At 40.6% G+C, this 25,146-nt stretch overlaps 1 protein-coding gene and 1 pseudogene across 7 annotated transcripts in view; one reads left to right on the top strand and one right to left on the bottom strand.

The window, feature by feature from the left end:
* The window catches only part of LOC144687802 (large ribosomal subunit protein eL31 pseudogene), a 647,000-nt pseudogene extending 641,521 nt beyond the window's left edge, over positions 1–5,479 (bottom strand). Inside the window, exon 1 of the transcript XR_013578212.1 lies at positions 5,076–5,479. The product of XR_013578212.1 is annotated as a large ribosomal subunit protein eL31 pseudogene (transcript). The remainder of the gene's footprint in view (positions 1–5,075) is intronic.
* LOC144687701 (zinc finger matrin-type protein 1-like) overlaps positions 1–22,452 on the top strand; it is a 112,944-nt gene extending 90,492 nt beyond the window's left edge. For 5 of the 6 annotated variants that reach the window (XM_078554130.1, XM_078554156.1, XM_078554164.1 and 2 more), the window contains 6 exons: positions 247–350; positions 1,496–1,600; positions 7,213–7,375; positions 10,802–11,098; positions 15,242–15,338; positions 21,243–22,452. In XM_078554130.1, coding sequence (XP_078410256.1) covers positions 247–350; positions 1,496–1,600; positions 7,213–7,375; positions 10,802–11,098; positions 15,242–15,338; positions 21,243–22,077 — 1,601 coding nt within the window. In that variant the 3' untranslated portion in view covers positions 22,078–22,452. The remainder of the gene's footprint in view (positions 1–246; positions 351–1,495; positions 1,601–7,212; positions 7,376–10,801; positions 11,099–15,241; positions 15,339–21,242) is intronic. The other variant, XM_078554147.1, reaches the window with a different exon arrangement.
* The last annotated feature ends 2,694 nt before the right edge of the window (positions 22,453–25,146 follow it).

Genomic DNA, 25,146 nt, shown 5'->3' with positions numbered 1-25,146 from the left:
CAGGGCAATAATTTTTGGCCTGCCTCAGAGGTGAGCACTTTACAGATAACCATCTGCTCCTAATTCCAAGTCGATTTTTTTAGATCTAAAATTCTCATTTGACTATGTTATTTGCACTGCTTAACTTCAGTTATTGGAAAATTTAAGTATTTTCACTATTGTAAAGAAATTACTTTGAATTGGTCAGAGTGATAGATGTATCGATTTCAAAATGCCACCATTGATATATTGAAATCTTCTTTTCAGACAAAATGGGAGGTCACAATGACAGCGAACTTTTCATGGATAACTACTGCAGGGTTTGCTGTGCCATGCTGATCTCAGAAGTCCAAAGGACCACACATTATGAGGTAGCTTATAGGTTTTGAATAATAAACATGCATAAACAACATATTGCCCCTTATATGCAACATGTATTTTGTTTTCGTTCACTAGAACACTAGAATAGTTGAAGAAACTTTTGAAGATCCCATTATAATCAATCTCATTTTGTAAGATGCCTTCCCTGGTCACCTGAAGCTCTCAGTTTAAATGGATGTGCCATTCATTCAAACTTTGCTGTTAAAACTTGACGTTCTTCAAATATTGTTTGTGTCACAGACAGCTAAACAATTGTTTGTTTTCTGTGTAACTTAGATGCTAACTCATTGAAAAATTGTTTCATTTTCATTGTGATCTTATGAAGCATAGTTCCACTGAGGTGTTGTAAAAATATTCACTCCCTGCCATGCCAATGTATGCCTTGTGCAGTTAATCAGAAGGTAAAATAGCAGTTAAAACCCATGGTGTAGAGATCCTGCTTTGGGCAGATTTGAGAAATTGTGCCCAAATTCCACTTGAAGTTGCACAGGTTAGGTTTACAGTTCAAAATTCATTCTCAGAATCACAAATGTAAAATCTTCCATGAACCAGTGCAATAGAATGAAAATGACTTTAAAAGCTACATTGAACTATGCAATATTCTCATTGGAGCAGCGAAACAACTATAATAAAAATACCTGGAAAAACTCAGTAGTGAAACAACTAGTTAGTCTCTTAGTAAATTAAATATTTTTGATGCGAAAAGTCTTTTAAAAGTGCCTACTGGTGCCTGTGCACCTAAGAAAATGAGCACAATCTGAAGAGCCTTCCCAAACTAGTGCAATAGGTAGAATCTCTCAATTTCAACCCGGGGACTTGACCAGTTTTGTGGGATGAACCTGATCTGAATGAATTGAACCAATGAAAAACACGAACATGAGCGATTTTGAGCATGATTCATATTTAAAATTCCTCTATCTTTTGCGTTGGTTCGGCTGATTAACCTGGAATCTGAGCACCAGTGTGGCGATAACAAAGGGAAACTCTGTACCCATGTATTGTGCTATGATAGCCTTCTCCCCTCTGCTTCCCTCTTCTCCCTGCCTCACCTTTGCCCCTTTAGTCATGGCCGCTTCTTTCTGTTTAAAGATAATTGACAATTTTAAACCCCCTCCCTGTGCGTTTTGTTTTAAAGAGCAAAAAACATGCCAACAAAGTGCGGTTTTATTTTCAAATGCATAAAGAAGAAGGAACACCATCAAAAAAAATCAAAACGGAGAATGTTGCAGTTGGTTTTCAGGTGGGTATTTTTATATTGTTGGAGATCTTTCTCAGAACTTAAATTGCAGTTGAGCTGGACAAGTATTTACAGCAATGCTAAACTGTTATCAAACACTTGCTAAAACCCCAGCTGGAGCATTGTCTCCACTTCTGGGCATCACACTTTAGGAAGGACATCAAAGCTTTGGAGATTTTTAAAAATGGTACTGGGGATGAGGGGCATCCGCTATCTGCAGAGACTAGAGGAACTGGAGTTGTTCTCCAAAGAGCAGGAGAGATAAGAGTAGATTTGATGCAAGTGTTCAAAACCATAATGGGTTTTGATAGAGTAAGTAAGGAGAAAATGTTTCCAGTGGCAAAACGGTCGGTGACCAGAGGACAGTGATTTAAAATAATTAATGAAGAACTAAAGACAACATGAAAATAATTTTACACAATGATTTGCTATGATCTGGAATATGCCACCTGAAAGAGAGGCATGAACAAATTCAGTAGTAATTTGGAGAGTTGTGGGGAGAGACTCAGGGAGAGGAACTAGTTGGTTAGCTCTTTCAAAAAGCTGGCACAGGAATGATGGGTCAAAGAGCCTAATTCTGTGCTGTACCATTCTATAATTATATAATGATGGTTGAGTTTTATCAATGCCAGTGCATCATCCAATTTTTGAGGACCAGCTCATTTTTTTCTAATTTGAATATATTGCTATAATAATGGATGGCAAATTACTGTTGGAAACACTTCCTGTACTGAAATAGTCAAAAATTTCATTGGCTCAAGTTGTGCTGTGATTAATCTGGACCAACAGAACATTTCCTTGGAAACCAAGGGCTGGATTTTTAGGCCCTGATGGAGGCGAGCACAGAGTTGGGTGGGCATGGAATATCGTGCCAGTTTACCAGCACTTTCCCGCACCTGGGGCATTTTCCAAAAGGCAGATGGAGGCATGGCATGGCTATCCACCCGCAAGAGGTGGGTAGCCAATTGAGGCTCTCTGAAGGCCTATTGTTGGAGCCTAACTGGAATTTTCCAGTCAGCCTCCAGGTCCCCTGAGGCATCAGGGACTAGGCCAGCTGCCTGAAGGCAGCGTCCTAGTGGCAGACCAGGAGAAAGGGCAGCACTCCAGGCAGGCTTCAAGGCCATCCCCACCTGACTAGTTTCTGGTGCACCTGCAGCCTGCTTCTTTGGAGAAGTTTCCCCTCCATAACGGTGGCCTGACTACTATAGCCATTTTTATTTTAAAGCTTAAGATGCCTCCATCTTCAGGTGCCCTCTCTCTCTCTCTCTTGCCTGAAACTGAAAAAGCAGCCAGTGCTTAAGGGTCTCCTATTGGACTCCAGATTTCAGAACATACTCGCCTCCTTAATTAGACAGTGTGCGCACCCTCTGGTCACTAATTGTCCAACTCGGAGAATCACTGCCAGGTGACTGCTTCCCTCACATTGTGGAGTTTTGACCTCCATTTGACCCCGACATCCCAATATCCTGCCCCAGGTTTAGTTGTGTTCCTGTAATACCTTAAACTGCTATTGTATGGTGCTGCAATGGACATTTAATTTGCAATAAACTCAGTTACTTTAATTTTTTTATTCTCACCACTTGACATAGAGCAGAGGTTGAGGATTCTGGTTGGTTTCTGTAAAACATCTACCAGTGGTTGAAATATTCCTTATAATTGCTCCATTTTCAACACAGTAATTATATTGATGGTACTCTACCATTTCTATCAAGTTAGGGAACCAGTCCTGGTACATTGAAGAGCATTCCAGGACCAGCACCAGGTGTAGTTAAAATGAGGTGCTAACCTGGTGAAGCTGCAGCACTGGACTACATGCATGCAGAACAGTGTAGACAAAGCTAAGCAATTACACAACCAATGGATCATAAGAAGACATGAGATTAGAACATGAGTAGATCATACAGACCATCAAGCCTGCTCTGCCATGCAAAACGATCATTGCTGATCTTGGACTTTAACCTTACTTTCCTGCCCACTCCCCACATTCCTTGATTCCCTGAGAGTCCAAAAATCTCTCTATCCCAGCCTGAAATTTATTTAACAATGGAGCTTCCACAACCCTCAATGGTAAAGAATTCCAAAGACTTTGAGTGAAGAAATTTCTCATTCAGTCCTAAATGATTGACCCCTTATCCTGAGACTGTGCCCCCATGTTCAGATTCCCAAACAGCAGGTGAGGTGAGAATGACTGCCCTTGACATCAAGGCCGCATTTGACCGAGGTGTGGCATCAAGAAGCCCTAGCAAAATTGGAGTCGATGGGAATCAGGGGGAAAGCTGTTTGGAGTCAAACCTACCACAAAGGAATATGTTTGTGCTCAGTCACCTCAGCCCCAGGACATCACTGCAGGAGTCCCTCAAGGTAGTGCCCTCGGCCCAACCATCTTCAGCTGCTTCATCAATAACCTTCCTTCCATCATAAAGTCAGAAGTGGGGATGTTCGCTAATGATTGCACAATGTTCAGCACCATTTGCGACTCCTCAGATACTGAAGCAGTCCATGTCCAAATGCAGCAAGACCTGGACAATATCCAGGCTTGGGCTGACAAGTGGTAAGTAACATTTGCGCCACACAAGTGCCAGTCAATGATCATCTCCAACAAGAGAGAATCTAACCATCGCCCCATGATGTTCAATGACATTACCATCACTGAATCCCCCACTATCAACAACCTGAGGGTTACCATTGACCAGAAACTGAACTGGCCTAGCCATATAAATAATGTGGCTACAAGAACAGGTCAGAGGCTCGGAATCCTACGGCGAGTAACTCGCCCCCTGACTCCCCAAAACCTGTCCACAATCCATTAGGCACAAGCCAGGAGTGTGATGGAATACCCCCCACTTGCCTGGATGAGTGCAGCTCCCACAACGATCAAGAAGCTTGACACAGTCCAGGACAAAGCAGCTACTTGATTGGCGCCACATCCACAAACATTCACTTCCTCGACCACCGATGCACAGTAGCAGCAATGTGTACCATCTACAAGATGCACTGCAGAAATCCACCAAGGCTCCTTAGCAGCACCTCCCAAACCCATGGCTACCATCTAGAAGGACAAGGGCAGCAGATAGATGGGAACACCACCACCTGGAAATTCCTCTCCAAGTCACTCACCATCCTGACTTGGAAATATATTGCCGTTCCTTCACTGTCACTGGGTCAAAATCCTGGAACCTGTGGCAACATGAATTATATGGATCTTATATCCATGTATAAGTGCTAATTTGCTATCCTTTAAACCCCTAACTCCGATATAGCTTTGAAATTAAATAGACAAAGTATAACCGTTTATAAAACCTGACATTCCTAACACTTCCCGGTGAGACTTGGAGACTAACAGTCTATCCGCAGTCATCACAGATGCCCTTGCCATTGTCTACAGGAGTGAATATCCCACACCTCCCTCCCAGTAAAACAACCTTGAGCCCCTTTAACCTTTAACAACCAAGCTTGTTTTTCTTTTCACTTTTCGCAGTTTATTTTTAACAAAACATTTACAATTTAGTTTTCATCAACGTTAACTGTCTGCAGACCTTTGTAGGATGTGACAGGAACATAAGTTACCAATGTGTAAAGTTTGTTAGGAGAGTCCTCATCCTCATTGCGTTTTCTGGATAAACACACATGAATACGATATGGAACATTTCTTACACCTTTAGCCCAAGCAGCCTTATTCAAACAAGTATCAATGCAGACATCTGGAGTACCCATCTCCTTCATGGCAAATTTATGCATCTCCTTAATGGCATGAGGAGTGCGTCTCTTAAAACACACGCTATGGATACGCATGTGCACATTTATTGTATATTCCCTGGTAACCACCTCGTTGATGGCAGAATGGCCCTTCTTTTTCTCTCCACGTTTCTTAGCAGGAGCCATCTAGTCGGATAAATGTCGGAAAGGCAACTCAAAACAAGTCACATGGCTTCCTTCATTGTTCCATCTTACTTTAAATTAAAGAGACAGTGCCAAGACACAACAATCTTAAAAAGCTGAAAAATGATAAAATGTCTCTTTTATTCAGCAATAAAATAAATACTCATTAAAGCACTATCAGTATCAAGAATAAGGCAAATTTGCCATTCAGATATCAGAGCAAACAAAAGGGGAGCAGGGGTGGATGGAGTGAAGAGACGCACCATCTAACCTGTGTTATTAAAAGATCGTCAATTGTCACTGATAAAGCCAATTCAGAGCAGATACTTTTTTGAATTAGGGAAGTTACAGGTTAACTTTGAGTGGTTTAAAAAATCTGATTGCTCTCAAAATGTGCTGCATTATCGAGGATGAGCCATTTTTTTTTACAAGTTCATCATCTTATATTGGTTTTTTTCTTGCACTGTTTTGGGGATGTCTCCTTTTTGCAATGCATTTTTTGACTGTTGACACTATAACAGGAAATAAGCAGTAGGAAGCTCAGCACAGAATTTTTGTTCTCTTAAAAAAAGCTGAATGTTAATATTTTTATTTGGTCAGTCCTGCATACGGTTCCTCACTGTTGTATTGCCTAGAAAGCCAATGGTGTTTCTTGATGGTGAAATTGGATGGTGTTACATGCTGTGCTTTTTTCACAGTGCTGTACCTTGTTCATAAAAGTAGAGAATCATTGAATCCTGCAGCACAGAAGGAGGCCATTCAGCCCATTATGCCTGTGCTGGCCCTTGAAAGAGGTATCCAGTTTGTCCCATTCCCCTCTTTCCCCATACAATGTTTTTCCTTTTCAAGTACAGATCTAATTCCCTTTTGAAAATTACTATTGAATCTGCTTCCACCACTTTTTCAAGTTTGTGATTCAGAATTGTGCCAAAAAAAACCTATCACATTAAATGGGGCCGGTTGGCTAGGCAACTAGTGTGTGGCTCAAAATAACATCAACAGTGTAGAGTTCAATCCCCATTCCAGCTGAGGTAGACTTCAGGCCTGCCTCCTCACCCTGCCCCATAGTTCAGTGACCCTCAGCTAATCGAAGATGCTACCTGGCAAAGAAGATTACGTTAAACAGTACAAAATTATCTGGCTAACTACATTATTGAAATATCTTTCAGTTTGCACTGGTCTTAGAAGAAAATATTTTTTTCTCCTAAGTGTGGAAGAATTCCCCAGCAAAGAAGCAAACTTGACCCACTCTCATCACTGGGTCTAAAAATTGTGGCTTTGACTACCATACTAAGCTCATAATCTAATCAATTGGGAAGTACTAAATGGAGACTATATTGAAGTTTCATCTGACTGTTCAGCTGTGCTTTAAACATCTTGTACCATTATTTGAAGAGGAGCGCTAAATTCTACTGGTGTCCTAACCAACATTCTTCCCTCTACCAAAAGCACATTAATTGGCCATTCATCTTATTGCTGGTTCTAGGATCTTCATGTATGCAAAGTGCAACATTTCTTACTTAAGTTGCTGCACAGTGTTTCATTCTACGTGAAGCACTTTGGGACATTTTGGTGCAAAATGTTGAAGTGTTACAGAAATACTTGTCTTTCTTTATGAAAAAGATATACACTGCTGTACAGTAAGGTATTCAAAGTGCAGAGTGTTGGCCAAATAACATATTATTATTGAGCAACTAGTATATTTACTGAGTTTATACCTGATGCTTGATTTGCAGGATGCTGGAACTGGAGAAGTGGACAAGAATAAATTTTGCACCCTGTGCAATATGGTTTTCACATCCCACATAGTTGCTCAATCCCATTATCAAGGCAAGATCCATGCAAAGCGGCTCAAACAGCTTGTCGGAGAACAGCCGTGTGTCCCAGAGCCACAGACCGGTAGGATATGCTCTTCTGTGTTGTATTCAATGTCTGATTTTGTCAGAATATTTGCTGGCCTCAGTCGAGTTGGCATATTGTGGCTCAAGAATAGCAGCTCAAACCATTGGTGCTGACTTCAGCTATCTGATTCTGACTCCAGTCTGGTTCATAATACACACTCAGTCTTACAACTTGCTCTTTCTTGCATACATTTCTGTAGCCCCTTTCACAAAAAGGTATATTATCTGAAAATGGTTTAAGCATTGTATTAGCCACTGTTTGGCAGTATAGCTTGGGTTACAAAACCTAGAACAAACTTACTCAAATAAATTTACTAAAACAAACCTCCTACCTGTCTGAAATAGGATAGCTATTATGAGTATCCCTACTCATGAGACAGCTCTAACTTACAAATTATGTTAATTTTCAGTCTAATCAATCTTTTGGGAGGTTGCATCTGTCATGTGCTTTCTTTCATTAGATCTGATAACATCCATTGAAACTGATTATTGCGCTCCTAAATGCGTAACTAAGTTAATTTGTTTTTTTAACAAGTTGTTGATCACACTTGACACACAATTCCCAAAGGACCTGGCATGGACCTTAACACTTCTCTTCCCCAAACCCTCGCTTCATCCTCAGCTCAACTTCATTGCAGATATTGAGTTTATTGTAATATATTCAGGTTCACACTAAGGCCTGCTAACCAGAGTGCTATATCTGCTTTCATATCCACTTTCTTTTGAAAATGTTGTTACGGAAACAGAAAGCTAGAGCTTTACATACGTGGGAACAACTGATCAACTGAAGTGTTTCAGAGAAATAAAATTATGTTAATATGTTGCTCAAAATATAACCTCAGTCTTAACTTATGCTCTGTGGACTTGCTAACAATATCAGCTTTATTCAATTTTCAAGTGTAAAATTACAAAGAGTGTATGAATCTGCTCTCATTAGCAGGTCCAGGAGAGCTAAAAATGTTGGGTTTCCAATCAAAAAGCACAACCAATGCATTTGCAAACTTGTGCATAGAGATGGTAGCATTATGGAGAGATGATGGCGTATTGGTAATGTCACTAGACTGGTAACCCAGAGGTCCAGGTTAATGCTCTGGGGAGATGGGTTCAAATCCCACAATGGCAGCTGGTGGAATTTGAATTCAATTAATGACACTGGAATCATCGATTGTCATTAAAAACCCATCTGGTTCACTAATGTCCTTTTAGGGAAGGAAATCTGCCATCCTTACATGGTCTAGCCTACATGTGGCTCCAGACCCACAGCAATGTCTTAACTGCTCTCTGAAATGACCTAGCACGCCACTCACCTCGAGGACACTTGGGATGGGCAACAAATGCTGGTTTTGCCAGCGACGCCCATATCCTGTGAAAGAATTTTTAAAATGACGGTTTCATCATCATATCTGGTGACAAGTATACCACAGTAGAATCTATCTCAGTGACATAGAAATCACAAGTTTTTGACGACATAGAAACAGGACATTTGCCCAACCAGTCAGCTAGTCAAAGCAGAATTTCACCAAGTGTTGCATCAAGGAGCCTGAGTAAAATTGAAGTCACTGGGACTCATGGGGAGAACTCCTCAATGGCTGGAATCATAGACAAAGGGCTGGATTTTCGCTGCCTCCGGAGACATTTAAAAATGGCGGGCATGACCCAATTCTGGGATTCCTGCCCCGATTCCTGGCGCCTGCAACTTTCACCAGTTCAAGATAAAGGCGCGGGTGGCAAGCCTGCACACTGCATTCCCGACCTAGCCATCACCATTATGGGGGTAGGCATCTCCTAGCCCCCTCCACAATTTTCATGGAGTTGGGTCAGCTCCTTCATGATTCATGGTTCATTGCCCCTATAGTCTGGATTCAGGGAACCTTTTGAAAGATAGGCTCAGAGGTACTTACCCACTCCACCCCTCCCCCCACCAGCCACTCTCCATGACCCCTTATACGCTCCATGCCAATTCAATGCCAACTCATGCCCCTTCCAAGCCTATTCACTCAGTGTAAGGACATAATAAATAGGAGCAGGAGCCACTCGAGCCTACTCCACCAGTCAATAAGATCATGGCTGATATGATAGTTCCACTTTCTGCCTGTCACCCATTGACATTAACTCCCTTATAATAAATAAATCTGCCTAACTTAATGTTGAATACGTTCCATGACCCAGCCTCCACTGCTTGCTGGGGGAGAGAATTCCAAATACTAACAACCCTCTGAGAGAAGACATTCCTCCTCATCTCCATCTTAAATGAGAGACCACTTATTTTGAAGCAGTGTCCCCTTGTTAAACATCCTCTCAGCATCTACCCCTCAGAATATTTTATTTTTCAATAATAATTTTTCATTCTTCTAAGCTCCAATGAGTATAGGCTCAACCTGCTCAACCTTTCCTCATAAGACAAACCCCTCATCCCAGGAATCAGCCTAGTGAATCTTCTCTGAACTATCTCCATGGCAAGTATGTCCCTCAAGTACAGAGATCAAAACTGCACATACTACCCTAACTGTGGTCTCATCAATGCCCTGTGCAGTTGTAGCAAGACCCCCCCCTCCCCCACTTTTATATTCCATCCCCCTTGCAATAAAGACCAACATTCCATTTGCCTACTTAATTATTTGCTGTACCTGCATGCTAACCTTTTGTGGTTCATGTACAAGGACACCCAGCTTCCTCTGTACCACAGCATTCTGCAATCTCTCTCCATTTAAATAATGCTTTTCTGTTCTTCTTGCCAAAGTGGGCAACCTCACATTTTCCCACTGTTCCATCTGCCAATTTTTTTTTTTTGCCCACCCAGGTTTTAACCTATCTATATGCCTTTATCTTCCTTTCTGAAATCAGTGTTGGCTGCTTCTGGTTATTTTCCTTTCATCCAATATATAGTAATTTAGCCTTTCAATTAAAGGAATTCCAAAATTTCCCTCACCACAGATGTTAAATTAACAGACCTGTAATTATCCAGATTAGTGCTTGTTGAGAATGCAGTGGTTCTCTCTAACACTGTATTTGCATAATTTTTGTAATGCAAATAGCTTTAGAAGATATAATTACTTCCATATTGTGTAATGGATCAGATTTATTCGTAAAATACTTTTAAGGGTTTAATTGGTAAATTACTGCAATCTAGTACTCGACTCAAAATTGGAGTGAAATATTTGAGAATTACTATTACTTTACTTCTTAGATTGAAAATTTGAAATATGTATATATTGTATCTTTGTATGTTTAAGACCACAAGTTTGGGGCTTGAATTATACACTGATTATAAGTATGATTTGTTAGCTGCTCAGAATTATGGGTATAAATGTGGCCTTTCCCTTCAGTAGAATCTGTACACTGTTTAATTTTTTAAAAACAGTAATGTGAAGAGTAAAATTTGAAAGTTGACTTGAATCATTGCAGCCATTACTTTGAATTTCAGTGCTGTGTTCTATCACAGTGTCCACGAATGTAGCAAGTACACCTTCAGAGGAGAAGAGTTCTGTGCAGAATGAGCAACTGGAAAAAGGCAAGCAAGAGTTGGCTCATGAAGCCTCTTCAGCTTCCACAGCTTTGGACCTGGAGGATCCCAACAAGTTCTGCAAACTCTGTAGTGCCTCCTTTAACAACCCACTAATGGCCCAGCAACATTATAATGGCAAGAAGCACAAGAAAAATGACATAAGGAGACAGTTAATGGAGGAAATGGGGAAGGAGGCAGATTCTTCTGAAAAAAATGGTTAGTAACTATTAGTAATTATCATTTGAAAAGATACAGAGGGTGCAGGTAGAGAGTGTACTTACCCAGAACGTGGTTATGTTTACTGGCTTCACTAAATCAAAATTTTATAATTTTAAAAGATTGGAAAATGCAATGTCTTACTGTAAATCTGTAGATCACAAATTTGCACACTTGTGCGATCTTTATGGAGGCGGCCACTGACTAAATGTAAAGGTAACCTTGTGTGAAAAAACAGAATGGAAGACACTTCTCAAAGGCAATTAGGGATGAGAAACAAATGCTGGCCTTCTCAGCAATGCTACCATCCCACAAAAAGATAAAAAGAATACTGCAAAAGGACTCAGGCAAACAGAACAGACGGATAAGTGGCAGATGGAATTCAATCAAGAACTGTGAAGTGATGCTTTTTAGCAGGACGGTTAGGGAGAGGCAATATAAACTTAATGGTACAGTTCTAAAGAGTGTGCAGGGACAGAGGGACTTGGGAGTCCATGTGCATCAATCTTTAAAGGTGGCAGAACATACCAAGGCAAAACATGTGGAACCTTGGGATTGCTAAATAGAGATATTGAACACAAAAGCAGGGAAGTTATGCTGAATCTTTATAAAGCACAGCTAAGGCCGCTACTAAAGCACTGCGTCCAAATCTGGTCACCCACTCTTTAGAAACGATGTGAGAGTCCCTGAGAGGGTGCAGAGGTGATTCACCAGAATGGCCTGAGGGATGAGGGATTTTAGTCACAAGGTTAGGTTGGAGAAGCTGGGATTCTGGGGTTGTTCCCCTTGGAGTAAAGGAGATTGATGGGAGATTTGATAGAGTTGTTCAAGATTATGACAGGTTTAGATAAGGTAGACAAAGAAAAACTGTTCCCATTAGCTGATGGTACAAGGACTATGGGGCACAGATTTAAGATTCTGGGCTAGAGATACAGGGGGAATGTGGGGAAGAACTTTTTCTAGGCAGTGAGCGATAATGACCTGAAACACACTACCTACAAGAGTGGTGGAAGCGGACTCAATGATTTCAAAAGGAAATTGGTTGGGCACTTGAGGGAAATAAACTTGTGGGCTACAGGGGTAGAGTGGGGGCATTGGGGAATGGAACTGCCTGGATGCTCCACAGTGAGCTGGCACAGACTCAATGCTCTGTGCTGCAATGACTCTATGACTTGCATTGTGACAATCTGTCTATATGTCAGAAGTTAATGTGTGAAGGCAATATTTAAAACTCTTTAACCTCAGTTGCCTCCATGCCAACTTAACTGTTTTTCCATCTGTAGTTGTGTTGCAAATCTTTTAATAACATGACTGAAGAGAGCACTTTGCACTTGGGTACCACAGGCAGCTTATTGAGTCTACCACCTAGGATTGAGTCAGTTCCAATCTCCCTTGGTCAGGCTCATCATGTTGGATTATGTCTCCCTTCATTTTGTTCCCCTATATTTAATGAGTTGCTGTCAAAGTGAGGATATATGCCTCTTGCTCCATCACCATTGAGAAAGGGAAATATAACTTTACTAATTCAGAGTAATTAACCCACACATGCCTTTCCCTGATTTTGGAGTTTCTGACATACGTGCATACAAATTGTACACGGGTCACTTTACTTCTGGAGGGTGTGGAAAGTATTTCTTGTGCAAAGTGTTTCACCCAGCTCTCATAAAAGATGCCATTATAACCATAATACACGGTACTAAATAATTCAAATTAGTTGGAGCCTTTATGGTGACCAAAGTTTCACAGGAAACACTTCTTCACACAGAAGGTGATAAAAGTGTGGAACTCTCCCATAAAAAAGCAGTAGATACTTGCTCAATTAATAATTTTAAATCTACAATTGATGGATTCTTGCTAGCTAAGGGTTATTTTTTTACTCTTTCATGGGATATGTTGTCACTGTCTTAAGTCAGCATTTGTTAACCATCCCTAATTGCCCTTGAGAAGGTGGTGGTAAGTCACCTTCTTGAACTGCTTATGGTAATCCTGGATCAGACCCCCAAGTTTTTGGTGAGATCTGGTTAGGGGCAAATAACCTTTTGTTTAAAGTAGACAAAGTTGAAATTCAAGATACCTGCTAAGAGAATAAAGCCACAAGCTTCCAGAGGTTTTGAACAAGTAAAAATAAACTTTACTATGCAAGGTCATAAAGATAAAACAATTTACAATATCTATCTTATGCTCTAACATTTAGGGCTAATATGATGTACATGTGAATTAGCAGGTAAACTGTGGTCGCACACACCACACCGCACAATAAATGGCAGATGCGCGACCAAGATAGATTCCACGGATTTCTCAATTACCGACCCAGAAATCACTAACCACTATGAGTCAGCCATTCTCGTTGAGACTTTGCCTCTCACGAGGGATTCCAGTATTCACCTTCAAAGATCTAACTTTGGAATTCTCCCCAAAAGTCACCCCACCTCGGATGGCCTCAACCACAGCCTACCTCGGAGAGTTTCAACCCTCCCTCCCGAAATTCCAATGCCCTGGATCCCTGAATATTCACTTAAGCACTAACTCTCAAACACCATTTTAGGTGTTCTGCTCCAAAGGGCCACCTTTACCCCAACGGTTCGCAGCACGAAGTCACCAAACCTCTGCTGCCTTCTTTGATCACCAGGGCTGCTCCTGAGCTCTCTTCGATGGCCAGGGCTTCTTCTGAGCCCTCACCACTTAAAGTCTGCTAACCGCAGCCCTTTTTCTGCTTGCGGCCTCTTTCTATGCTCCTCTTTCTCCGTAACTTAACTGGGACCTCTCCCTGTCCCCTGCCTGGGACTCTTCTTTGGGAACACTTGCTGTCCCCTGCGTGGGACTCTTCTTTGATATAGCACTCGATTCTGGGTCACATGTCTCAGTTTTTAATGCCATTTTCTTTTCGTGCAAACGTGCTGGGCCCATCCTCAGCCTGAAGAACTTAAAATGCTGAATCGCGTATGCGCGAAACTCCCGAGGCCTGTCAGGACTCGGAGTTCCTGCCCCCTGCTTTCGACTTTAAGATAACTCAGATTTCATAACACACTACAGTCCATCTGGTGCTGATACACCCACAGTGCTGTTAGGAAGGGAGTTCCAATATTTTAACCCAGTGAGAGTAGAGGAATGGCGATATATTTCCAAGTCAGGATGGTGTGTGGCTTGGAGGGGAACTTGTAGGCGGTGGTGTTTCCATTCATCTGCTGCCCTTGTCCTTCAACTACCTTGCTAAGGTAATTAGATAGAGTTAGGATACGGATCAGCCAGATCTCATTAAATGGGGTTCAATGGCTTACTCCTGCTCCTATCCCTAATTGCCTTGAGAAGTTGTTAGGGGGCTGCCTTTTTGAACCACTGCAGCTTTAATCCCACAATGGGATTAAGTTGGGAATTCTAAAATTTTCATCCCAGTGACAAGAGAGCGATGATAATATGTCCAGATCAGGTGGTGTGAAACTTGAAGTGATGTTCACATTACACTTGCCCTTCCCAGTGGTAAGAATGGCCTATGAGATGCTGTAAGTCAGCTTAATGATTTTCTTCAGTGTAGATAGTACATACAGCAATCAAACTGTGCCAGTGAAGGCAGAGAGAATATTGAGTCCAGTGGCAGGGATCAAGCAACTGGGCAGGGTGGAGTTTCCTGACTCTTGTTCAATGCAGTTACTCCCAGACACACATGGACCCAACTATGTAATAACATGCATCACGACTGTGGTTCTAAAGGACTCTACGAAGCTAAAAATTAAACTGGAAAACAAAGGATATTCAGTACACTGTGACATAGGTATTCTTATTTAAGAGGGAGCAATTTGCATGTCCCAATCTACAGTCAAGAAGAGCATCCAAAGAAGATCCAAGAATATAATAGAGTTAAACTGAATTGATATTGCATCTGCTTGTTCCAGCTATGCAAGGCTAAGAAAAGAGATGTGTGAGAGACTCCTGACTACTTCACAGGTGTCTGATATGCAGTAGACACACATACTGTATTGTTAAACATTTAGAAGTGATAGAAACAGTATAGATGGTGCAGATTATAATTTACATCCTTAACCTCTGAACATTTGTATGTTTGAAAATAAGTAAATTGTGTAACAGTCTTAATTTTGTACGGATTTGATTATTGATTGGAAAAATAATTCAATCCATGTTTTGTAGTAGGGACAGGCGACTATCCATGTGCTATCTGCAATGTTACACTTAATTCCATTGAACAATACCAGTGTCACCTGCAAGGATACAAACATCACCTAAAGTAAGAGTTTTATATTTTTTCCAGCCAAATCCCATTGATGCAAAGACACTTGTAGTCTTAATGATTGGGATTGAATGACAATATGTCATGTAGCTTGAAGGCTTGGTGGTAATGAGCCATAGAATAAGTCTTCATGAAACAAAGTTCTTTGGCTTTTGATTTTCAACTTATGCTGTTTGCCTTTTATGGATGCTTAACTCTTAACTTGTATGTAGCAATTCACATCAACATAATTCAATATGTCAAATTGTATTGTCTGAATTACTTTTGGATAAAGCCATTCCATTGGGGAAATCTATCAGGCTACCTGAATCTTCTTTCTAAAGTATCAACTTAACAACATGGCAATTTTTAAAATATATTCATTCATGGGATATGGGATTTTTAAAAATGGCAGACATTTAAAGGGATATTTCAGAATACACAGAATAGATACATTCCAATGAGAAAAAACTTCCAAGCGGAGAACCTGCCATCCGTGGTTAACTGAAAAAGTTAAAGACAGTATCAATCTTAAAGAATAAGCATATAATTGCATAAAGGTGGGTGGCAGGTCAGAAGACTGGACAGAATACAAAGAACAGCATAGAATGACAAAAAGATTAATAAGGAGGGAAAAATTAGAGTACAAGAGAAAGCTAGCTGGAAATATAAAGACAGATAGTAAGAGTTTCTATAGATATTTAAATAAGAGAAGAGTTAACATAGTGAGTGTTGGTCCCATAGAAAGTCAATCTGGGGAATTAATAATGGAAAGTTAGGATGAATTGAACAGGTATTTTGCATTGATTTTCACTATAGAAGATACAAGTAACATCCCAGAAATAGCTGTAAATCAGGAGATGGAAGGAATGGAGGAACTCAGGAAAATTACATTCACCAGAGAAGTGGTATTGAGCAAATTGTTGGAGCTGTCGGCTGACAAATCCCCGGGTCCTGATGGACCCCATTCTAAGGTCTTGAAAGAAGTGGCTAGGAAGTTAGTTGATGTGTTGGTTTTAATTTTCCAGGGTTCCCTAGATTCGGAGAAGGTTCCATTAGATTGGAAAATAGCAAATGTAACTCCTTGGCCTGAATTTTCAGCTCGGCGGGCGCAATCAGCAGGCCCGAGAGCAGTCGGGGAACGGACCACCAACCGCGATCGGCCCTGACCTCGATTTCACGCTGGCTGGCCAATTAATGGCCAGCCAGCGTGGAAGGCACACTGAAATGCTCAGTGTTGTCAAGGTGGCGATGGGAGGAGGGCGCGCGCTGAAGTCAGCACGGGCGCGGGAGACTGCCCACACAAAGCTCCCTGAAAGCAGAGAATTCAAGTCAGATTTTAAAACCCGGAAAAAAATGCCCACGCGTCAGAAACAGTCACCTGAACATATACAACATGATAATTCTGTGCAAACATTTTTAAAATTAATATTGGAAACTTCATCCCACCCTTGGATGAGGTTTCCTCAAAAAGGCAAAGACCGATTTGCCCGCCCGCCAACCGTAAAGATGGATGGGCATCGAAAAATCATGGTTGATTAGTACACTAAAGGCATTAATAGGCCTCTTAATCGTTGGGAGGTGCGCTACCGACTCTTGCACACGCCTGCCGACCGAAATATCGTGCGAGTGCACAATGACGTCAGGATGCTTGCCCAACATCATCACGCACTATTTTACGCTCGAGCATGTCAGGCGCGTGCCCGCACGCCAAATAAAAATATTCAAAAAGGGAGGGAGACAGAAATCAAGAAACTACAGGCCAGTGAGCTCAACATCTGTCATAGGGAAAATGGTAGAAGCTATTATTAAAGAAGTTATTGCAGGGCACTAAGAAACGTTTAAGGCAATCAGGCAGAGTCAACATGGTTTTGTGAAAGGGAAATCAATTAACCAATTTATTGTAGTTCTTTGAAGGAGTCATGTGCTGTGGATAAAGGGAAACCGGTGGATGCACTGTACTTAGATTTCCAGAAAGCATTTGATAATTACCTGTACATAGACTGGGATAGTGGTAATGTAAGGGGCAGTGAGGGACAAGCGTTCCTAGATTGTGTTCAGGAGAATTTCCTACAGCAGTATGTGTCCAGTCCAACAAGAAAGGAGGCACTGCTAGACCTGTTGCTTGGGAATGAGGTGGGCCAAGTAGATCAAGTGACAGTGGGGGAATATTTAGGGAACAGTGATTATTGTATTGAGGAAGACATTGGTCAATCCAGAGTAAGACAGCAAACTTCAATGGAGCTAGAACTGAGCTGGGCCGAATAGACTGGAATCAAAGATTGGCGGGAAAAACAGTAGCTGAACAATGGGCTACCATCAAAGGGGCGATAGTTTGGGCAAAGTCAAGGTATGTTCCCTCAAAAGGGAAGGTTAGGTCAAACAAATCCAGAGCTCCCTGGATGACAAAGGAGATAGAAATTAAGTTAAAGAAGAAAAAGTATGCTTACGACAGGTGTCAGGTAGCAAATACAATTGAGAGCCAAGCTGAATACAGAAGGTTCAGAGGGGATGTGAAAAAGCAAATACGAGAAGCAAAGAGGGATTATGAAAAAAGACTGGCAGCTAACTTAAAAGGAAATCCCGAAGTATTCTATAAGCACATCAATAGTAAAAAAGGTGGTAAAAGGAGAAGTAGGGCCGATTAGGGACCAAAAAGGGGATTTACACATAGAGGCAAGAGGCATGGCTGAGATGTTAAATGAATACTTTGCATCTGTCATTACCTATGAGGCAGATGCTGCCCAGACCATAGTGACAGAGGAGGAAACTCTGTCACTAGAAGAATTTGAAATTGATAAGGAGAAGGTATTGGATAAGCTGTAGGTACTTAAAGTTGATAAGGCATCAGGACCAGATGAGATGCATCCAAGAATATTGAAGGAAGTGAGAGTGGAAATTGCAGAGGCACTGGCAACAATCTTTCAATGTTCCCTGGATTCGGGGGAGGTGCCGGAAGACTGGAGAATTGCAAGCAATTTGTCCAGTTCAAAAAAGGTTGTAAAGATCTGCCCTGCAATTACAGACCAGTCAGTTTAATTTTGGTGATGGGGAAACTTATAGAAACAATTATTCAGGTTAGAATTAATAGTCACATGGAAAAAAGTGGATTGATTTGGAAGAGTCAGCATGGATTTGTTAAAGGAAAATCGTGCCTAACTGACTTGCTGGAGATTTTTGAAGAGGTAACAGAGATGGTTGATGAGGGCAAGGTTGTTGATTTGGTGTATATGGACGTCCAAAAGGCATTCGATACAGTGCCACACTACAGACTTGTGAGGAAAGTTATAGATCATGGAATAAAAGGGACAGTAGCAACGTGGATACAAAATTGGCTGAAGGATAGGAAACAGAGTAATGTTTAATGGGTATTTTTCGGGTTAGAAGAAGGTTTCCAGTGGAACTCCCCAGGGGTTGGTATTGGGACCCTTGCTTTTCCTGATGTATATAAATGATCTAGATCTTGGTTTGCAGGGGACAGTTTCAAATTTTGCGGATGACACAAAACTTGGGAGAATTGTAAACTGTGAGGACAGTGTAGAACTTCAAAAGGACATTGACACATTGGTGGAGTGGGCAGATAGATGGCAGATGAAGTTCAATGCAGAGAAGTGTGAGGTGATGCACTTTGGTACAAAGAACATGGAGAGACAGTATAAAATAAAGGATATTATTCTAAAGGGTATGCAGGATCAGAGAGACCTGGGTGTATATGTACATAAGTGATTAAAGGCAGCAGGACAGGTAGAGAGAGCTGTTTCTAAAGTATACAGTATTCTAGGCTTCATTAATAGGGTCATAGAGTACAAGAGCAGGGAGATTATGATGAACTTATATAAGACACTGGTTAGACCTCAGCTGGAGTATTGTGTATAGTTCTGGGTGCCACACTATAGGAAGGATGTGAACACATTGGAGAGAGTGCAGAAGAGGTTTACAAGAATGGTTTCTGGGATGAGACACTTCAGTTATGAGGAAAGATTGGAGAAGTTGGGACTGTTTTCCTTGGAGAGGAGAAGGCTAAGAGGAGACTTGATAGAAGTTGTCAAAATCATGAGCGGTCTGGACAGAGTAGATAAGGAGAAACTGTTCCCGCTCGTAAACAGATCAAGAACCAGAGGGCACAGTTTTAAAGTGTTTTGCAAAAGAAGCAAATGCGAGGTGAGAAAAACTTTTTCATAGTGAGTAGTTAGGGTTTGGAATGCACTGCCTGGGAGTGTGTTGGAGGCAGGTTCAATTGAGGCATTCAAGAGGGCATTGGATGATTATTTAAATAGAAACAACGTGCAGGGTTACAGGGAAAAGGCAGGAGATTGGCACCAAGTTAAAATGCTCAGAGAGCCAGTGCAGACATGATAGGCTGAATGGCCTCCTACACTATAGCAGTTCTGTGATTCTGTGAGGAGTTGAAGTCCATGTAGACTGCAATTTATGGAGACAGTTTCTTTTTAAGATGCAATCCGTCTTTTCCAAAATGTTGATGATTTTTGCACATAAGGTTCCTTTCAATGGACGTTCTGTATTTCTGTGCTGGATTTTTAAACTGTAAGAGATAGGGCCTTAACTTGGGAGAGAAAAGAAGAGAGCTCATTACTACTTCATTGGCAGCTTTTCCAGACTACTGTTTTAGCAGCTTGCGTGCTGTATTAAGAGATTTCAAAAATGGTTACTTCAGTCACATGACCTCCCCATAATGACTTCAGAACATATTAGCTTAGCTGATATCTGAACTGACTGTGGCTTTTGTTTTATTGCCGAGATGATTAGATTCTGTAATGTCCCAGCCATTAACTGCTGAATATCCATTATCCACCTTGCTGAAATAGGAAGAATACCTTTCCATGTAGCTATTGGCCTAGAAGGCTTTCTGACTCCCTTGAGAGGTAGCCTTATAGAAATACAAATGAGGTCCAGTACAGTTTCCAGTAAATCCTTTTGATTTCACATCAGCAGATGTAAAATTCCATAGAAGGGTTTCTGGGCATGTCTGAACTGTAATTCACATTGGAACGTTCCAGAAAGTCAACTTGCAATGCCTGATGTCAGGTAACTTGTGACAGCCATCTTAAGCCAGTGTCTGTTCTTGCTTTTAAAAAGTCCTTTTCAAACAGTCCAATCAGTTTGATCAGCTGATGAAATTAAAGATTAATGTGCATGAGTGATAAGCCATGTCATTATGACAATATGTATGCTTGTGCATTTTTCAAAAGTGTGCTATATATAAAAAAAAAAGTCAGCTTAATGCTTTCACTTCCAACATTACTTGAAACTGAACAGAAGTTAGAGATTTTTTTCCTAATTCAAAAACAAATGCTTTTTCAAACTCGATGCACATTTCTAATCTTAACATTTCAGAGCAGAGTTTTTTTAAATCAATGTTTTTACTTCTGATGGTGTTAAGTATCTTTCAGTGCTTTTTCTTGCTATCTGCAAAGTTCCAAGATCTAGGTGACCTCACAAGTTCTTGCTCAACTGACAACCTGTTTGAGGCATTCAAATCAAATTATACTCCTTCATTGTTTCGCAAAATTTTCCAACAATTGCATTGCTTTTCAACATGTAGGTATATTTTCATAAATGCATGCAGAAAAATACTTTATTTCCGGATTCATTTTGTTCCCAATTGGATTTGCTTTGTTTTAGTCTGACTTATTGCCTCTCCCAAAAGATTGCAGAGCTTCTGGTGGATAGGGGCTGTCTAAACAACATCACTTCAGGCATCACACTTGTGTGTGGTATAGTCTTGATGGATCGGATGCCTGTTATTTCTATATGTTTCTTCATAGGTACAGTGAAATGATCAGCTTGTAATCTAAGAGCACCACGTAGGATAACTTGCATCCTTTACTAAACCATATTTTCAAAAGAATGAACAGGATTTGTTAAAGACGAAAGCTGACATTCATTTTTATTTATTTACAGAGAAAATAAAGTGGTTAACCTGGTAAAGAATACAAAGTCAAAGATATATGACTCGTTCCAGGATGAACTTTATGACTTCATTAAAGTTCAGAAAGCAAGGGGCCTTGTGCCAAAAGTGTCCTTTAGAAAATGTGAGGATGTTCCAGAAGAAGAGACGACTGAGGGCTTACCTTCAGAAAGCCCCCCCTATTCTCCTGAATACCCATGGGAAGTCATGCAAGGCATGCCTGTGTCCAACCCAAGTTGCTTCCCAGATGAGCAGATTTTCCCAGTGGATGTGGAAGCTGAAGCTGAACACTGGGCTCCATTGCAGAATGACCGCCTGAGGGACAAGTGCGAGAAAAATAGTGACTTGCATATAGAGTGCTACACAGAAATGCCACCTTCTCTAATGCCAACTCATCCAGAAAATAGTCGAGATCCATCCAGCGTGGAGTCTGCCGATGAATGTAAACCCATGACCTCCGACGACAGCACTGGCTCATACAAAAAAGACAAGGGTGATAGGAGGAAGAAACACAGGAGGGAGAAAAGAAACAAGGAGATAGAATCTAAAAAAGAATGTGAACATCCGAGCTACAGAATAGAGAAAAGTCCCGAAGGGCCAGCTTTAGAACAAGGTAAAGATCAGTCAAAGCAGAACCTAGAGCAAAGGAATAAAGAGGAGTTTCTACTGGGCAGAGAAGAAAAGCTGAAACATAAAAAGGAAAAAAAGGACCTTTATCAAGAAAAAGATGAAATAAAACAAAAACATAAAAAGCAAAAAAGGAAGAAGGAAGTTGATATGAGAACAGAAGAAGAAAAGCTTTGGGATGAATCTATTTTGGGAATTTGATACAAAAGAACTGTAAGGACTTTGATGCTTGATCAGTGTTTTAATTTGCTCAAGCACTTCTGAGAATAAAAATATATGGTTGTTAATAGATGTGTTTGAAGATTCTGTTATTTATCTCCCCAGTAAATCAATACTGTTCAGGTGTTGTTGGCCATCTCTCTCAGCTGCGTTTGTTGTTACCATTTTTTCCAGTCAGCAGTAACCTTAGTTATGAAACATAATGCTGATGTCTGAACTCCTGTTTGAAGTGTCCTTATAAATTAGCTGTTCTTTGTCAAAACTGCAATTCTAATCCTGATAAGTTATGGTAAATTGTAAATTCTTGGGCCATCCAGACTTGTTCAACTTTTAATAAACAGTGATTATAGTTTTAAATGTTTACTTATTAAGTAACATCACACAACATATATATGCTACATGAAAATACATATACATAGAGCTGGTCTGGAAATGCATCCTTATAAAGAGGTTTTATTTGTATAAAAATCTCTTTATATGCATGCATTTTCTGTCTACCACACTTCATATGTCACACATTGTCTCATGCAAATTTCTGTGATACATTTTAGAGTGTTGGGGAGTAAATATAATGAAGTAAAGGCAATATTTTGGAATGTACAGACAAACTTCCAACAACACAGATGGTTACTTAAAACCAGTAGACTTACTAACCTTAAAGAGCCATACATCTATTCTTACACACCAGAATAATATTTTTCTTAGTGTAATTGCCCTTGTTCATATTGAAATAGCACATCCTCTGTCATACGATGAGTAGTGCACAGGAGATTTTGGGTGTAGTTTCTGACTGCTACACTAGGTGTCATGTACTGTCTGATGTGAATTTCTATATCGTACTTGAACACAAAATGTATCAAGAAGTAAAATCACTTTATTGTATAGAAAAAATCTCCAAGAAGAGGAAATATCAGTGCCACAATGTCTGCAACCTCTGAACTGATCTTTCTATACAATGTTTCAATCAGCAGCTTGAATACCAATTAACCATTGAAGTAGCTCACCCAGCGTGTACTTAACATAATTTACATCTATAGCCTTAATGCAACTCATACCTGTACTTTACGGCAGTGTATATTTTTTCAAAATTCATTAACAGGATGCGGGCGTCGCTGGCAAAGCCAGCCTTTATTGCCCATCCCTAATTATCGTTGAGACGGTGGGTAGTGAGTTGCCTTCTTGACAATTGAGTAGTTTCTTAGGCCATTTCAGAGAGCGGTTAAGAGTCAGTCACATTTGTTGTCGGTCTGAAGTCACATATCGGCCAAACCAGGTTCAGGCCTCCAGAGACCCTTAGGTACTGTGGAGCTAAACCATACTAAATCCTGGGAACAAAATTCCCCTCCTGATGGCAATAACAAAAACATTGTTGTGAGTGTAACAGTCCTCCAATTTTGCATCTGGACCAACTTTTTCAAGAAAACTATGACTGGAGGAATTATATTCCCCGTGATTCACTGCCTTTGGGACTGATGGGAGTGAATCATGTCATAGTATAGATCACCAAATAAGTAACATTTGATTTTGTTTCCTTTCTCGTAAAGATTTTTTAAATTATTTTAATCTCCACGGATAACTACTTAGACAAATTGTGTAAATTTTGGTAATACAAATAGTGAGGTAACTTCTCATGGATAATTCATTTGTATTTTGAGACTTCTGATAAAATTCTGTGATTAAATCTCAATATTCAAGAATTGCATCTTACAGCTGAGTGTTGCAGTAGGTTAGGCACTGACCTTTCACCTCTCGAACCTGAGTTTAAATCCAGTCAGACTGATGGGATGAAAGATTCAGCACAAACTCTTACTCAGAGAAGCTACTAGCTGACATGAATGGGACAAGATAACATACTATAATAATAGTACTTCTGAGGTTGGGGTTGAGGTATTGAGTAAGAAACATTATTCTGCATCTAGCTTTGCTGCACCCAACCTACTGCTGCTTAATGCAGACACTACGTGCCTAAAATAGGAAGATTTCCTACCTCTCAACTTGATGAGCATAAAATAAAAACAATTAACCGGGATTTCTGACAGTTCAATTTTTTTTCAAATCAACCACTAAACTCAGGTAAACTCACCAGGAAGTTAAAAACCAGCATGCAGGAATTTGAAAATTAGGCCAGAGATTTAAGACAGCTCTGTAGGACTTCTGTAGTGCCAGGGCCAAGAGAAAAAGGCAGCGCTGGTACTCTGATTCCAGACTTGGTATCCAAGATACAGTGAGAGGCTCAGTCACAGGCTGATGTATCCACGGAAATGATGACAGCCCTGTTTGTTCCTCGCACGTGGAGTTTGAGATGCTCCGATTTCAACAACAGAAGAGCTGTTTCCCTGCCCTGCTGATGAGGATGGATTTTATGCAGTATTGTATGCCAAGAGATCAGAATTGGTTGAAAACAGAACGCTTGGGTAACTGGCATTTTCGATTAACTGGCACCACCCATGCTGGATTTTAAAGGTGTTACTGTATTAGGGCAAGTAACCAAGAGCTCGATCAAAAAGGAAGGTTTTAAGGATTGTCTAAAAGGAGGAGAGAGCTCAAGAGGCTTATAGAGGCACAAAACTCTTTTTTAAAAAAGCATTATCTGAACAGTAATAATTACCATCAACTATGTAAAATAGAAACCGTGTGGGCCTTCTGACGCGTGTTATGTTAAGTTGAAAACAGGAGCATGTATAAGGTGGATTACCTCTTTTATATTCCATATGTAGGTGGCTTTCCTTCCCCAATTAGCATCAGGTCTGCTGCAGCAATGCAGAAATTGCATAAACAGGTCTGTGTAACCAAACTACTATACAATTACTTGCTAGGTTGGAAGCAACATTATGAGACTTAATAATAACCTGTACCTATGGCACTGATCTGGAATTGTTTGTATTCAGCTGGAGCTCGGATCTTCCGCTATTCTGACTGTGGAACATCGGAACTGGGGTAGGCCATTCAGCCTGCTCTGCCATTCAATACGATCATGGCTGATCAGCCACTTCAACGCCTTTTTTCCACACTATCCACATATCCCTTTACGTCATTGGTATTTAGATACCT

This window comes from Cetorhinus maximus, chromosome 1 (assembly GCF_964194155.1).
Source record: "Cetorhinus maximus chromosome 1, sCetMax3.hap1.1, whole genome shotgun sequence".
Classification (NCBI taxonomy): Eukaryota; Metazoa; Chordata; class Chondrichthyes; order Lamniformes; family Cetorhinidae; genus Cetorhinus; species Cetorhinus maximus.
The sequence above is the reverse complement of the archived record's forward strand: the minus strand, read 5'-3'. Positions and strand labels throughout refer to the sequence as shown.